Genomic DNA, 17,898 nt, shown 5'->3' with positions numbered 1-17,898 from the left:
AACAGCACAAACAATAACCGTAATGCAAGCAAAACACTTTTGAGCTAAACCAAGTTACAAGATTTACTTTTCTACCTATACATCTTAGTAGTCGCACTAAAATTCATGGAAACTAGCATCGCTACACCACCATATGTTCTTTCATTTTCAGATTGTTTTCTATGCACTCTGTAGTACTCATATGCCTTGGACACTTTTGTCTTATAGCCATGTTTCAACTAAGCAAGCCAAGTCAATTTCTCCATTTTTTTTTATTAATAAATGTTGCCATTTTTCACTGCTTACCCCTTGGGTGTTCCAATGCACTATTTTGAAGTTCTTTTTAAATCCAAGGCCCTATTTATCTTATGTATCTACAGTCAAACGACTGCCAGAACCCGAGTCCCGACTTTGCCCTTTTGTCCCTGAGCCTGTTTGCTGTTCGTATTGCATATATATATTATGTTCCCCTTTCAATCCTTTTTGTAATTTAAACTCACTGCCTCTACTTTCTCTTTGCCTATTGCCTTCCTCTTTCACTTGTAATTTTTTGTGGGGCATCAACATGTGTATTGATCTTGTTACCCAAATATCCACTGGCTTGACACCATTTATAATTAAAACATTCATTCTCATTAAAAGCTTTCTCCTTACCTCACTCTCTGCCGGCGGAGCATCATCAGTTATGGAAAAGCTTCAAAAAAATTACTACTTTTTTGTTTTTTAGTCTTTCCGCGTGTTCAAAAGCATTGTTCTTGTTTCCAAATTCTCTATTTACACAATTGTAAATTTCATTTTTTATTTATTTGTTTTACATAATATCTGAAGTCCAGGGCCATGTCCAAACCATCCAGACCATCCACTTTGAATTTTTTGTGGGGCATCAACATGTGTATTGATCTTGTTACCCAAATATCCACTGGCTTGACGCCATTTATAATTAAAACATTCATTCTCGTTAAAAGCTTTCTCCTTACCTCCCTCACTGCCTGCAGAGCATCATCAATTATGAAAACCTTCGCAAAAACTACTTCTTTTGTGTTTTTTAGTCTTTTTGGGTTTTTCAAAAGCATGGTTCTTGTTTCCAAATTCTCTATCTACATAATTATAAATTTCTTTTCTTTATTCATTTGTTTTACATCATATCTGAAGTCCAGGGCCATTTCCAGACCCTTCATTATCAACCTCTCAAATCCCGTTTTTGCTTTTTCATCGTTCACTCACATGTTCCAAATCATAATGTTCTTTTGCCTTTCCCTGCTTTCTACTTTCATTAGGCTTTCTTTCACCCCCTTCAACTCTTTTGACAACAGGGTACTATCTTTCTGTATTGTAGATTTTGTACTGTTTACAGCATTAGTATCTTTTTTCAATCACACTCACTCTCGGTTCTAATACCGCCAGCGTTTTATAGGACCCCTCCTGCACACAGAATCTAGATTCTATAGCTTTTACAGAAAATCTCAGGTCATGAAACAATGTCGAATTAGACTCTACAACTGTTAAAATCGTCGATACATTGTCAGCTAGTGATCTTATAGTGATCTTTTAAATTTTATGTGACTCCATTGAAGAATTCAAAACAGAGGAGTCTGAAACGGAAATGCTAGCAGGCTGCCTTTGTTCACCTTTTTTGCCATCTTCCATTTCCTCGGCATCTTAAATCCAAATTCACGTTACTTTTTCCCCAATCTCAGAGCAAAGCATAATTAGTAGCTCTTGAACAGCTGGGGAATTTAAGGTAGTCAGTATAATTTATTCAAAAGTCATGCCAAGTTCGTGCATTCGATTCAAGCAAAATAACTGGTTTCGCTGTCAGGTTTGAACTGATATTTAATCCTAATACGAGAGCAATGCTCGAAAGCTGAAATGATACTTATTATATATTCACTATGAGAATTTTTTTAGAATGTGGTATTCCTTTATAAAATCGTTAAGACACCTCTAAAAACAATACAAAACAGTCCTACCCAAATTTTGCCCAATCTTGAAATCTGCTTGCCAATTTCCTAGCGAAAACCTTTGAAATGTTGGTAACTGAAACGAAGATTGAAAACACTGAACTCTGGTTGCAATTTCAAGAAGAAATAGCTTGAAACTTTTGTTTTGTTTAATTTGAATCTATTTTCGAATGTGCTTGAGCATTTGAATGTGCTTATAAATAATGGCTAATGTTAGGGTCAGTGATACATCTCTCTGGCTGCACAATAAACTTGGAACCAACAATGATACCTGGTCTATTGGTGCTATATACTCACAGCTAAACCAGGAGGTTTTGAGAAATATTAAAGAATGTTTTGTTGACCTGCAACCCCAAGTGAAACTAAAACTGCTGTTATCTTTTTTAGACATACCAAGGAGGAGCCTTGAAGAGGTAATAAAAGATCTGGTTCAATAAAAATGTTTTCTAGCCTAGGTTAATATTGAATAATAATAATAACCTAGCCTCATCTCTCTTGGTCATTGTCCTTCCTACCTAGGGTAAAATTCTAGTTTACTACTTTTTGATATCTTGGGAAAGAGTTAGGCTAGGAAAATGAAACTTCCAGTAATGAATTCAGGACCAAAAACATACTCTTGGAAGGTAGCCTACCTATTACCAAGCTTTTAGGCTATTTAAGCCCAACCTTCTTTAGATTTCTAAGGCTTAGAAATTTGCCTACCTAACAGGTCTATGCCTATTGAAATTTTGACAAAATAGCATTCTACCTTAATTTTCAGTTAGGCCTATCACTTTCATTTTCTCTGGTATTAGGCTAGTTCTGAAAATACAGTTCCTGTTGTTGGAAAGGTGCCAAATGGATATTCTTGAAAAAAATTACATTCTATAGAATTTAAAAATAATATCCAACTACACTTAGTATCAAGATAAAATATCATGCTAGACAGATAATAACAATTTTAAGACTCTTATACCTTTACCTACCTAGCTGAATAGTTGAATGTCTAGGCCTATGCAATATACAGAATATCTACCTAGTTTGATAATAACATAGCTTAGTGTTTTGGATATACATCCAAATAGGCAGATAAGAAGATTCTCTAAGCTGTTTTGGGTTAATAGGCCACCCACTCTTATCTCTTAATAATGAGCAAGATCTTGGTGTCACTATTGACAACAAATTAAAATTCAGTACACATGCTAAGAGATCTGCTGCTGGGGCTAGTTCAACCTTGGGTTTGATTAAGCATAGGGCCTACCATCTCCACTTGTTCCTCTGAAGTCATCAGTCTTCTGTATAAGGGACTTGTGTGTCCTAAGCTTGAAGTTGGAATGTCACTTGCCTCTCAATATTTTAAAAAAAGATATAAAAGTTCTTGAAGATGTCCAAAGACGTGCCACTAAAGTGATATCTGGCATGCAAGAGCTTTCCTATCCTGTAAGAATATCAAAGTTGAATCTCCCTACACTTGTATATGGGAGAAATAGAGGGGATGCCATTTTAGCCTCTAAGTTGTTGAGGGCTAATATTCTCCCAGCATTATTCCCTGCTGTTAGCACCAATTCAAGAACTAGAGGTCATCAACTGAAACTTGTCAAGCAGTCTACAAGATCTAGAGTCCGTACTCAATTCTTCTCAACACGTATTGTCAACAATTGGAACAAATTATTTTATGAAACTGTTACTGCTGAACCTGTTGATGTTTTTAAACAAAGGCTAGATGCTGAGTGGTCCTCCAAAGAGTGTAAATTCAGTTGGGATGCTATCAAAGATGGAGCAGCACCTGGCCAACTTTGATTCTTGCATGCAATTAATCATCATTCTAGAGCTCTACAAGAAAAACCCTTAGATTGCTCCTAGCTGCAATTTGAGGTAATATCCAACTATCCAGATAAATTGTTTCTCTTAGGCACAGCAAGAATATCTACCTAGTTGGATAATAATGTAGCTTAGTGTTTCTGATATATATCCAACTATGCAGATAAGAAAATTCTCTAAGTAGTTCGGGTTAATATCCAATTAGCCAGATAATTCATTTCTCTTAGGCACAGCCTGAACATCTAACTAGGAGGATAAGTAAATTCCATTATACAGTTTTGTGATAATATCCAACTAGCCTGATAAATTGTTTCTCTTAGGCACAGCAAGAATATCTAACTAGGTGGATAATACTGTAGCTTATTGTTTCCTTAAATTGCAGCTTGGAGCTAAATTAAGGATTTTCATCCTTGTAATGCTCTGTTATGACTTCAATGGGTTTGAGGTTGAGGACTCTCAGCAGCTTCCCAGTTGTACAGGAACTCTTGCTGTAGCCATTCTTTGTCCAAATTTTTCTTGAATGCACCTGTTGAATCAGCAGCCACTGTATTTTCAGAGAGTAGATTCCATAAGTTCGTTACTCGTTGGCTGAAAAAATGGTGTCTTTCTCAGACTAAGGAGCATTGCTTGAAGATCTTTTTGGAATGACCTCTAGTGACAGAATGTTCTGGGGGAGGGGTAAGGAGACAAGGGAGAAGATTTTTGGAAATAATTTTATGGGTCATTATCATGTCACTATGTTTCCTCCAGTATTCAAGAGTAGGAAGCTTCAAGTGATGTAAACACTCTTTATATGGCATTTGTTTGAGGCCTTTGACCATTTTGGTTGCTCTTTGTTGTACTCTTTCTAGAATTTCTTTGTCCTTCTTGAAAAAGGATGAGACCAGGGACATTCCAACCTCTATGTGCGGACAAACTAGTGCCTTGTAGGGCTTCATAAACATGCTTGGGCGTCTGCTAGAGATAGTTCTCTTAACCATTCCGAGAGATTAGAGGCCAGACGACGAAACAGATTTTGCATGGGTGCTGAAATTTAGTTGACGATAAACAATTATTTCAAGATTCCTTTCTTCAAAAATTGCCAAAACGCGTAAGCCTTTAAGATGGTATTACTGATGTGTGTTATGATTGGCAAAGGAGATTATATGGCATATATCAATATTGAACGAGAGGAGCCATGTATCAGCCCAAGTTCCAAGGATATTAAGCTCCATTTGAATAGATTGCCAGTTTCTGATATATATCCAACTAGGCAGATAAGAAGATTCTCTAAGCAGTTTGGGGTTAATATCTAACTAGCCAGATAAATTGTTTCTCTTAGGCAGAGAGAATATCTACCTAGTTGGATAATAATGTTGCTTAGTGTTTCTGATATATATCCCACTAGGCATATAAGAAGATTCTCTAAGCAGTTTGGGGTTAATGTCCAACTAACCAAATAATTCATCTCTCTTAGGCATAGCATAAATATCTAACTAGGTGGATAATACCAAGTCTTAACACTCCAGATATATATCCAACTGGGAGGATAACGAAATTCCATTATACAGTTTTGGGATAATATTCAACTAGCCAGATAAATTGCTTCTCTTAGGCACACCTGATATATATCCAACTAGGCAGATAAGAAGATTCTCTAAGCATTTTTGGGTTAATATCCAACTAGCCAGATAAATTGTTTCTCTTAGGCTGAGAGAATATCTACCTAGTTGGATAATAATGTTGCTTAGTGTTTCTGATATATATCCCACTAGGCATACAAGAAGATTCTCTAAGCAGTTTGGGGTTAATGTCCAACTAGCCAGATAATTCATTTCTCTTAGGCACAGCATGAACATCTAACTAAGTGGATAATACCAAGTCTTAACACTCCTGATATATATCCAACTAGGAAGATAAGTAAATTCCACTAGGCTATGCAATTTTGGGATAATATCCAACTAGCCAGATAAATTGTTTCTCTTAGGCACAGCAAGAATATCTAACTAGGTGGATAATGCTGAGTCTTAGATCTTCTGATATATATTTAACTAGTCAGGAAGTTGCTTAACTAGCCTACCTAGTTTGATTAATATCAGAAAGGCTAGGACAAAGTGATATCCACCAAGTTAGATGTTCATGCTATGTCTAAGAGAAAAAATTGTCTGACTAGTTGGATATTATTGATAGTTAGCAAGAAGAATTTACTTATCTGTGTAGTTTGATATATATCAGAAGCATTAAGTTAAAGTAATTATCAACCTAGTTAAAGATACTAAGTTGGCTCTTGTATTTATTGTATTTGGCTAGCAAGATAAAACTATTTTTCTTTTAAATTTTAATTATTTTCCTAGTTGTATAATTTCTTATTTGCTTAAAAGATTTTTCAGATATCTAACTAGTTGGATAATTTTGGCAATAACTAAGAATGGTTGGATATTATTTTTGCATTCTATAGAATATAAATTTTTAGATATTATCAATTGGGTATACTCCCCCTGTTGTCTATGTAAAATTTTAATCCATATCAATGGGTTTTTTTTCTAGATTCAGGAAATGTTTTTACAGATCTTTGAAATCTCAGAAATTAGGATTGGTCAAAGTTGTGAAGCTGGAAACAGTTTTGTTGCACTTCATTTAAACAGAAGATCTATTTAGCAAGGTTTCACTTTCAAAACACAAATATTTTTAAAGGTCACTGCCCTCTAGATAGAGAAGGAGTGGAGGTAGGTACTTCAAAATACCTTCTCAGGACATACTTTAGTCTGTAGACCCTTCCCTGAAAGTTTCATTTTCCTAACCTAACCCATTTTAAGATAGCTGAAAGTAGCTAAGCTAGAATTTGACCATAACTAGTTGGAATAGTAACACAAAAGATCTATTGCTTTCATGAAAGAAAACTATGCTATAAAAGAAAAAGAAGTGTATTATTTGGTACCTTTTCTGAAAAGAATTGGCTATTTGCTATCAGGTGTGCAACATTTTACCATTAAGCAGCATTCATAAGCATCTCTAGCTAGAATCCCATGTCTAGACATGTGTCTAGGCAATGACCATTTGCAAATAAAATTTGGTGCTTAGCTAGACATGATAGACAAGGCGCTTGGCTAGACATTGAGTTCTAGACTCTAGAACTCAATGTCTAGGATTTTCAATTACAGCCAATCAGAATGTGTCAAGTTCCACTATTTTCATCTTTTATGTTTACATTTTTAAACTGAAATTTAATTTTTGTTTTCTCATTATTTTTTTTTATTTTAGGCAAATATGGAATACCAGACATAAATATGAAGCACATTAAGAAAATTGTTTTGCTCATCTTGTCTATTATCTTGTGATAGTAAAAATAGGGATTACAATTGAAAATTTTGCCTGCATAAGCTCTCTTGATTGGCTAGAATTGACAATTAGAAACTAAATTTGTAGTTTTAGCTAAGCACCAAATTTTACTTGTGAATTACTGTTGCCTAGACATTGAATTCTGGCTAGACACATGTCTAGACATGAGATTCTAGCTAGACATGCTTGTGAACACTGCTTTTTAGTCATTGGTCCTTTATATACTAAGCAACAAAAATTGTCATTTACTCTTATATAGAAAGTACTATAAAGTCAAACAAATGACAATATTGTGTTTTCTCTAAAGATAGAGAATGATACAAAGTCTTCTGTATGACTTTTTAAACATGAAATTATTATAAAGGAGTTTAAGTGAAGTTATAAAGATGACTTTTTGGTTTTCTCCTTTAATATATATGATCCACAAAAATGTCACACAGAAGAAATTATATTACCCTACTGATGCACAGGGGAAACAACACAGTCATTCAGATGGCTTTTTATAGGTTTACATGATTTATTTATAGAGCAGCCAAAATAAAGTCCTACAGATGACTTTCTACCTTGTATTATAAAAGAATAGTCTAAATATAGTCATTACCTTAAATTACAGTTGCTAGCAATAGGATGAATCCTGTGTCTGCCAGCTTCAGTGATGATAATTAGTCCCCTGGGGGGGGTCTCAAGCAGTGGTCCATGGTTTATTGAGCCACTCCCTATCCACTGATGACTTGAATGGGTCCATGCTGGTAGATGTTACTGTTTTTTCACTGAGGGAGTTCTCCAAGCTGACAAATCTATTTGAAAAGAGATTTGTTCATGAATCTGGTATTTGCTTGTTTCCAGAAAAGCTTTTGAGGGTGACCACAAGTTCTCTTTTAATTGCCAAGTTGGAAAAGGTCAGGAATAGTGTCCTCAGCATTTATAAGCTTGTATGCAGTTGTCACATCACCTTATTTGGATCTATATGTTAGAGATGGTATTCTGAGCTTACAAAGACAGGATGTATATGGGACATCACAGAGGCCTTTAATGCATTTTGTAGCCTTTCTCTGGACTAATTCCATTGCTGCTTGGTCAGTCTTGTTGATTTGGCATGTAACACACATTCCAAATTCTAGCCTTGGTTAAACTAGACCTTTATACGGCTCTGTAATACCAGATAGAGATCTGCTAGTGAACATTCTTTTGATTAAGCAAAGTGTCTGATTTGTCTTTGCAATAGTTGCTTGTGCATGAACATGGAAATTCAACTTGTCATCTACCAGGACACCAAGATCTCTCTCCATATAGATACTGGAAATAGTTTTGCAAGACCCATCACTACAAATCATATGGTACTGTGTGCAGGTTTTTTTTCTCAAGTTGGAGAGTTGCATTTTGCTTTATTGAATTCAAGCTTCCAAACATTAGTCCAGTGAGTAAATGAATCAAGGTCCAGTTGCGTTGAATCAATATTTTCTGCTATGTCTGAAAACCAATAAGTTTTGAGTCATCAGCATAGAGACTTACTTTGCTATTAAGGTTTTTGGCACATCATTTATCTAAATATTGAATAGAATTGGACCTAATACTGTGCACTAAGGGACACCACTTCCAACAGCAGCCACCTCAGATAAAAATGTCCTTCCATCCCTTCCAAAATTTTAACTCTCTGTGTTCTATCTGTTAGGAACTGTTTTGTCCACTCTACCACTTCCTCATTCACCCCAATAGCTTGGAGCTTGATTTGAAGTCTTTTATTGTAGACTGAGAAATACCTTTGCCAAATCCAGTAGTGTAATGTCAACAGGGAACGCTGGTCCAGAAGATTGAATGCATAATTATAAGTGTTAATCTGGTTTGTTTCAACTGACCAACCAAACTTATAGCCATGGTGACATGATGATAATAGTTTATTGTTTTTAAGTGTTTCAAGATTACAGTGTTGACAATTGCTTCTTGAAGCTTCTCAGCTGCAGAGGTGATGCTTATTGGCTTGTAATTAGTTACATCCTCTTTGTTACCACCCTTGTGTATGGGTGTTATATGTGATGTGCACCAATCTTGTGGGATACACTTATCATCAAGAGATTTTTGAAAAAGTAGAGCTAGCAGGTCCAAGAGTTCAACATGCAATTCTTTTATAAGCCTTGGTTGTACACCATCAGGTCCTACAGATTTACTTGGGTTCAATTTTTCTTAGGCATGTCTCTACACCAACTCTGTTGACTGTTATTGAAGGCATATCAATTTCTTCTGGGTTGTCTACTACACAGTCATTGACTTTTAGTCATTTAATCAAGCATCTGCTGGGTCTATGGGCTGAAGAATAATTCCAAAAGCACTTTGGATTTTACTTGCTTGCTGTTGCTATAGCCTCCTCATGCTGTTCAAATAGATTTCTGACTTGATTTTGTTCCTTGGTATATTTCATGTAGTTATTCTTATTATGTATATTCTGCTTATATACTCTAATACTTTTTCTTTCTACTTCTTGCTCTCCTTGTTTTTTTGTCATAAATGGGAGTGTTTTAAGTTTTCAAGCCCATCTTGCTACTATTGTTCTAAGAGACCTCTAGCGGTATTTTCTTTATCATGTTCTATTATTTATCAACATCATTTTCAGTGATTAAGGACCAATCACACCCTGCCAACTCTTGCATCATGAGATGGTAATCTCTATGCATATGTTTTGAAGAAACTGATTTTTCAGGGCACCATCTAAGGGAGCATTGTATAACAGCATGACTGCTTGCACCAAAGGGTGGTAGTGGGGCTACATTGAATAATGATTCATGATCACTTACCAATACAAGGTTTAATAATGATTTTGGCTGGCCATCCTGGTACCTAGTTGGAAAGTTTACTGCTTGGTAAAGTAAATTGTTTGCTACGCACTCAAGAAATTGTTCAACTGAATTCTGTCCAGAGTAGCTGCAGCTATCTGTCCATTTAATGGAAGGTAGGTTAAAATCCCCAACTATGAGAAGGTTTCCTGTCAGTGCAACTTTTCTTTCAATTGATTTTACAACTTCATAGAGAGACTTCTTTGAATTAGGGGAACTTGGATTTCTGTAAATAGTACCAATTTGAATTGGTTTGCCAGGTATGTTTATTTGATATCCACACTTGTTCTAAATAAGGCTCATAATGAGAATCAATACTAATGTTTCCTGCATGGAAATTTTCTGGGATGTATAGGACAATTCCCCTTCCTTCCTCCTTTGATAGGTTGCTAACAATGATGTATCTGTTGTTTTGTCAGAGGAATAGTAGTTCTTTTGGGTTTCACTTCACAGAAGGTGTAAATGTCTGAAGGCCTGATGCAACAACACACTTAATTTCTTGAAACTTGGAAGTCAGGCAGTCAACATAGCTGAAGATAATGCTAATGCAACTAATGTTCTCATAGTTTCTAATATCAGAGGGGGATTCATGATCTTTTAGAACTTGGTGACTCAATGGTTTGTTCAGGTTTAGCACTAAAACCTGTTGTCCAACTCCATATTAGATTGTTCAGATTTAGCACTGTAAAACTGTTGTCCAGCTCCCTGGTAGCAAAAGTATCATTATATTTAATAGTGCACTAGAAAAGAAACTATGTAGGCCTACAACTATTTACTGCCCACTTAAAGTTCCATCTGGGTTGAAGGGGCAGGAGGTAGAAAATATTTTTGATGCTTTTTTGCCACCCTGAATCACAATATCTGTGTCATAATTTGCTTTCCAAGCTTGGATCTCTTCATACAGGTTTGCTCTTTTAGTCCTATCTGCTTTGGATATGTTATTTCTGAACTGAGTTTGGCCAATTCCTCTTGTTTCATATGGCTTTTGGAGAATTAGTTTCTTTGTTGCAAGGTTCACAACAGAGAAAATGATGGGTAAGTTTGAGTTAGTTGGGTTAGCTAAGCAATGTGGATTTATAATGGAGATGTCTGGGAGGCTATAATCTTGGGACAAATACTACTAGATAAACTGACCATCATGTGGTTTTGCTGCCACTCCAAACACAACAAGGTTCAGCTTGTGCCTTTGCCTGTCTCAATCTTTGACTATTGACTGCTTCATTTTGTTCACTATTCTATAATTTTATTCTCATTTTTTGTTTGCTATTGTGCTGCATAAGTAAAGAGTGATGTGGGCACAATGTATTATTTTTTTATTTTTATTTTTTTTGACCAGGGCACTGTATCCAAGGAGTTGTTGTGGAAACTTCGAAAAGGGGCTGATTTGATTGGAAATTGAAAGTGCTAGTGCCCATTTTAATAGTTGAAAGTGACCAGAGGGCAACTAACCCCCCTCCCACGCCCACCATTTCCCCTAATACATCCAATCAAAATTTTGAAATAGCCATTTTGTTTAAAGTAGTTAAAAGGCCCAGAAATTATGTCTTTGAGGATGACAACCCCCCCCCCCCCCCAACACACACAGCCCTTATGGCAAAGGTTGTAAGTTATGCCCTGGGGGTATTTAAGATTTATATAGAAAGGGTGATTGTATAAACTTTGGAGGGGGTTCATTCGATTGGTAATCGGAAGTTATAGTGCCCTCTTTAAGATTCAGAGTGATTTGAGGATGGATCCCCCCCCACCTCATATTTTCCGAAATACACCTGATAGAAATTTTGAGATGGTCATTTGTTGTTGTAGAAACTTCTAAAAAGGCTCATTTGATTGGAAATTGAAGGGGCTAGTACCCCCTTTTTATAGTCAAAAATCACTAGAGGGCAAGGCAACTAATCCCGCTCCCACGCCCACCATTTCCCTAAACACATCCAATCAACATTTCGAGATCCGGAAAGGTCCAGAACTTATGTCTTCAAGGATGACAACCCCCCACAGCCCTCAGGGCTAGGATTGTAATTTATGCCCTGGGGGCATATGAAGTTTTTATAGAAAGGGTTGTTGTATAAACTCCAGAGGGGGCTTATTAAATTGGAAATCATATGTTCTAGTTCCCTTTTTAAGAGTGAAAGGGATATACCCCAGGGGCATATAAGGTTTTTGATGGAAGGGGTGGTTGTGTGAACTTTAGAAGAGGCTCATTTGCTTTGAAATGCATAGTTCTAGCTCCTTTTTAAGAGTCAAACATGATGGAAAGCACATAGCCTCCATCCCTGATATCCTCTTTTTGCAAAACGCATTCAATTGAAATTGTGAGATAGCCATTTTGTTACCAATAGTCCAAAAATCGTATAACAATGTCTTTAGGGTGGACACAATCCCCCAGAGTCCATTGGCAAGGGTTGTAAGGTATGCCATTTATATAAGGTTTTTATGGACTGGGTGTTTGTATAAACTTTGGATTGGATGGAGCTCATTTGATTAGAAGTTGGAAGTTTTAGTGCCCCTTTTAAGAGTCAAAATTGAATAAAGTTTAATCAACCGCCTCCCCCCCCCACCAAGCCTATTATTCCCCAAAACATATCCAATCAAAATTTTAAGAGAGCTATTTTGCTCAGCTTTGTTGAAAGGTCCAGCAATTATGTTTTTGGGGATGTCAACCTCCCCACAGTCCTCAGGACAAGGGCTGTAAGTTGTTCATTTCCATTGAACATGTAAGTCGTTGCAATTTGTTCATTGTTTACACCTAGTATATAATTGAGAAAGGTATGCATGTTTGAAATTTACTTTCCAAGAAGACAAAGGGTATTCATGTGAGACTTTCAGAGAATGTTGAGGGGAGTGTTAAACTAAAGGAAAACATGTTATGTGTATATATAGATTGTCAAAAGGGTGCAACGCAGGAATAACTAAGTATATTAATTAGGAAAATTAAGGAAATAATAAGGGAGATAATCAAAAAGACAATATTTGCCTGCTACCAATACTACTACAACTACCACCTCTACTGCTACCACACTACTCCATTTACAGTATTAAGGGGAAATTTTAACTAAATCAAAAGACAATATGTGCATGCATAATGTCAAAATACTGGATCTCAAGAATTGATTTGGGTATTAAGTTGGAACTTTAAGATAGTACTTAAACGGGAAGATCATGTCACCAAAAGGCAATATTTGCATACTACTGCTAATACTACTGTTACTGCTACATTTACTACTACTACTAGTACTTCTATTGCACTACTTGTTGGACTAAGAGCACTGAGATGAATATATCAAGAAGTATATGACCATTTAGGTTTTAAAAGGACATATCAGCAATGTTATGGCAGTGACTCAATATATGAATTTGAACCTTTCAGGAATTGACGCAACGGATATTCTCCTGACCAAAAGGCAATACGCTGATACTACTGCATCTAGTGATACTACCACTTCTCAATACTATCATAGGCACTGCAGTAGCGTTGCTTATAGTAAAGGCCATATAGTTCCAATGTTTTATTATTATTATTTATTTATTTATTATTTTTTTTCCCAGAGGCACTTCATATGGAAGGGGTCGTTGTTAAAACTTCAAAGGGGGTTCGTTTGATTGGAATCGAGAGTTCTAGTGTCTCTTTTGACCATTAAAAGGGATTGGAAGACAACAAACACCCAGTCTATACCTACCATTTCCCCAAACACATCCACTCAAAATTGTCTGACTACCATTTGGCAATATATAGTTGATTTTTCAACAGGAATAGTATATTTAAGGAGGACACTCCCCCCCACAGGATACCAAAACAAGGATACCAGGTTGAAAATATGGTATTTCAATGTAATAGACGTTAATGTACTTGTTGATATAAACAGGGATAGATTATATCCTTATTTTGGATAATTTGGTGTAGGGAAAAATAGCAAAATATATCTTTAAACTTAATGCTCAGTTTTCTGATTAGCTTAAAAATTAGTTTTTTATCTATAAGTAAGATATTTGCAGCTTGATAACCAAAAATAAAATAGAAAACTGCCTGCTTAAGCTTTGCTTAGTTTCCCAAAGGCCAAATCCAGTTGGGAGTGGCATCTGAAGTTAGCCCTTGTAAGTATGAAATGTGGCTATAAAATAACAAGACTGATGCTTCCAAAAAAAAGTATACATTTGTTAAAAGAGAATGACCAAAAGCTGTATAGTGTGAAGCCTTCTCTTTTGAATGAGGCAGCTCCCATGTCTGTAAGCCGGTTAGTCTACTCATGGCATCTGTTTTAGTAAGAGCTGACGTTTTACCACAAAAATTATATATATATAATAAAAGGACAACAACTTGTTGTGAATGACACATGAAATTTGGAAACACTGTTACTGAAATATACCTTTAATTAAAAGAAATGTATGGCACTGAATGTTTGTCATTTGCATGAGTTTTTGAGTGGTTTAAGTTCTTCCAAGATGGCCAAGAAGATCTTGAAGATGATTCACGCATGGATTGCCTTGCCAAGTCAAAAACGGATGATTGTGCAAATAAACGCGTATTAAATGCATTGCTTCTTATTTTCTTAACTGCATTAATCTCAAATTGGAGTGATTGGTGCAATTTATCACTCAAAATTTTCGCTATTAGATATTTTCAGTGGATGACACAGTGAATTGCTGTTACCTCTGGTATAATTTTTTTAATATGGCTTATTAAGTCACCATATCGCCTGACCATAGCAGGAGCCCCATCTGTTGCCACCGAAATAACGTTTGTGACTGGAATCCATTTTTCCTTAATAATTCACGCAGGACAATAAATATTGATTGACCTTTCGTGTCCGTCTTTAAAATTTTCGCGAATAATAACTCTTCATGAATTTTTTTATCCATAACAAATGGACCATATGCCAATAATAATGCTTCATTACTGGGTAAGGTGTTGACTCGTCCAGTTGAACAGAAAAATGAGTTGTTTCCAGATAATTACATAAGAAACTTTCAATAGTAGAGCTCATTTCATCAATACGTCTTCGTAGTGTTGTTATTCAAAGGAATTCTTTTGAGTATGTCGAATGGAGATTTGTGTAAAACAGTTTTTAGAACCTCTTCAATAGCGGGTGAAACTAAATGTTCTCCAATGGTGTGCGGTTTTCCAGATTTCGCTATAAGTAATGGGATATTGTAAGATGCTCGCAAGTCATCATCGCTTCGTCCAGACACTGGAGGAAACATGCTGTAAACAGTAGGTCTTTTATTATATTTTTCCTTAAGTTATTGCAAATATGCCAAATACGTATCTATTTTATCAGGATGACACCTTAGATAATCTTCGAGCTTCCATAGTTTCATCGAGTTATTGCTCAAAACTTTGTTGCATAAAAGGCATATGGGCAACTGCTTGTCTGCTTTTGATGGTAGAAAACCAAATTTTAAGTAATCAACACTGTATATTCGGCATTTCTTCTTGGATGTAGCCATGTTTCGTATTAATTACCTACCTATACAATAAAAAAACAGTGTTTTAGTAAATTTATGGCGGTCTTGCTTAACAGGATATGGCTATTTGAACAAAAAAGAAGCAATGAAATTAATAAATTAATTATTGCAATGAAATAAACAAATAACCGTCAGCAAACTGATTCTTTATCTTAAAAGCGATAAATCACTAAGACCAATAATAGAGCTTTATGAAAATGACAGAGCCGATTTCATTTTTGTTTATTTACGTGTAAAATAAATAGTTAAATAATGAATTAGAAGTATGAAGTCACGGGCAGATGTTACTTATTTCTTCCGAGTCTAAGAAACACAAATATTGATTCACATTGCTTATCTTTTCAACAATTCAGGAAGAAATGAAACACGTTTATCCTTAGCATTCGTAATTAGATCGGTGAAGAATCAAACAAGTTCATGCAAGACCGCAAGCACATTCACCACAAGTCGTATTCCGTCCCTTTGCACATCTAAACAAGTGTTTCGGAAGGCGGTGATAGCAGCGGCAGTGCTTTGCATGTCTTGTAATGTTGTAGTGAATATACAACTTGCACGCACTTACAAGTAACAGTGACTGAGCTTCTTAAAATAATATCTGCCTATATTAATAGGTGAAGTCAAGCCAACATTTTAGTTATTCACTATTGAAACCAGATGAAATTTTGAACCCCCATTTTTTTGTCACACAAACGTAGTCCCCCGTCAAGCTTTTCGTGCATCCTTGGGGGTCGACCAGGACCACTTTGGGAATCACTGAACTAAACTAAGGTTTTGACGTATTTGCTCAGAGCAAGTACGCGTGGCATGAAATGTGTATCATATTTGGAAAAAGAAGATGCTACAGTATACAGTGGGTTCTCCATCAAGACAATGCACCAGGCCATTCCTCATTGTCTGTGAAGACGTTTCTAGCCAAGTACAACATCCTAGTATTAGGCCATCCGCCGTACATGTCTGACCTTGCACCATATGACTTATGTGTTTCCCAAGGTCAAGCCTGCATTAAAAAGAGCGAGACTTCAGTCCATTGAAGCTGTATAAATAAAGCAGCATGCATAAGGAAGGAGCTCACAGAAGAAGACTTCCAGCGCTGTTTCACATGGAGCAGTAAAGGGACAGAGGAGGGGTTTATCTTGAAGGTGATAACAGCTAAAAATGTTTAAATTCAAAATAAAATGTTTTGCAGCAATACGCTTGTTATTTTAAAGCAGTACCCTATGTATATCTTATTTTTGTATTTAATTCTTGACATTGAAGGTAAAAAATTCTGTCAAGACTGAGGAGATTGGACATATCCCTATGTCTAAAAAGAACATATTCTAAATGTGCACATGCTACAAGGAAGGCTATTTGAACCAAAACTTAAGCTGAGTCCCCCTGTCATACTCTTTGTTCTGAAAGACTATGATCTTTTTCTTCTGTTTTTTATGCACCTATGTATTATAATATATTCTGTTTAGATAATTGCCAATTTTTTTTTTCTTATTTATTTAACTTATTTTTGGTAGTGGAGGCTTGAACTTGAAGAGATATTAGAAATTGCCCAAGAGGATGGTGAGCCATGGGTTGCAGTTTTGGCAGAAACTTTAAAAACTGTTCCCTCTACTGGATCTTTGAATGAATCAATCTGTGATAGTACTGCAGATGACACAAGAAAAATGATTGCTGAATTGGTAGCTGACCTAAGGAAACTGGGTAAGATTCTATTCAAGCTTGATTTACTTAGGTATTATTACAAATATTATATGCACAATTCTAGTGACTTGACAAAAATAAATAAATTGAAATTTCATAATTGTTAGCCCAAAAATCTTAACCAACAATGGATGTAAAAACTACTACTACTACTAACAACTCACCGCGGTACCAAGCCGCCTAAGGCCAACAAAGCTACGCACGCTCCTCCGCCATCCCAGTCCCGTGCGAATGCTGTGTCGTTTACTAGGCTATAATTTCCTCGAGGGTCACCACAGGGAGCCCAGTCTTGCAGGTACTCTGAAAAGGTCGAGATAACCCTTTGCAGAGGCCGTTGTCCATAGATCTGGATCTTACGCCCTGTCGCCCTCTTTTACTCAAATTTAATTTTTATTTAAGTCAACCGTCATGCAACTCCACTTCAATTCAATTTGACCAATTTGGCTCAAATCCTGTAACAGGTAAGATTGAATATGGTTGATTTAATAGGGGCTGAGTTGAAACATGGGCCCAGTTGAATGAGTAGAACAGGGTTTAGTTACACGCACACAATATAAAAGTCACTAAATTAACACCATAGTATAACCCTCAACAATATTGATAACAAAAAGAAGAGTACATCACTAAGTCCAATTCAAAGACAAATTACAAGCTACACACCCCCTACTGACACACTGTAGGGAAGCACAATTGACTTGATAAGAAAACAGAATAAAGTAAAATGGGGTTTTTAATTAAGCAAGGATAAAAGAATCATCCGATGAAGAAAAAGAAAGATGATATATATATATATATATATATATATATATATATATATATATATATATATATATATATATATATGTATGTATACATTA

The 17,898-nt window shown here is 35.9% G+C and overlaps 1 protein-coding gene across 1 annotated transcript in view; it reads left to right on the top strand.

The window, feature by feature from the left end:
- Positions 1 to 2,094: 2,094 nt before the first annotated feature.
- The window catches only part of LOC148951003 (negative elongation factor A-like), a 48,509-nt gene continuing 32,705 nt past the window's right edge, over positions 2,095 to 17,898 (top strand). Inside the window, exons 1-2 of the mRNA XM_089090547.1 lie at positions 2,095 to 2,353; positions 16,855 to 17,041. Of these exons, the coding sequence (XP_088946673.1) occupies positions 2,144 to 2,353; positions 16,855 to 17,041 (397 nt within the window). The 5' untranslated portion in view covers positions 2,095 to 2,143. The remainder of the gene's footprint in view (positions 2,354 to 16,854; positions 17,042 to 17,898) is intronic.

This window comes from Artemia sp. Qi Xiang Cuo, chromosome 6 (genome assembly GCF_049724085.1).
Source record: "Artemia sp. Qi Xiang Cuo chromosome 6, ASM4972408v1, whole genome shotgun sequence".
Classification (NCBI taxonomy): Eukaryota; Metazoa; Arthropoda; class Branchiopoda; order Anostraca; family Artemiidae; genus Artemia; species Artemia sp. Qi Xiang Cuo.
The sequence above is the reverse complement of the archived record's forward strand: the minus strand, read 5'-3'. Positions and strand labels throughout refer to the sequence as shown.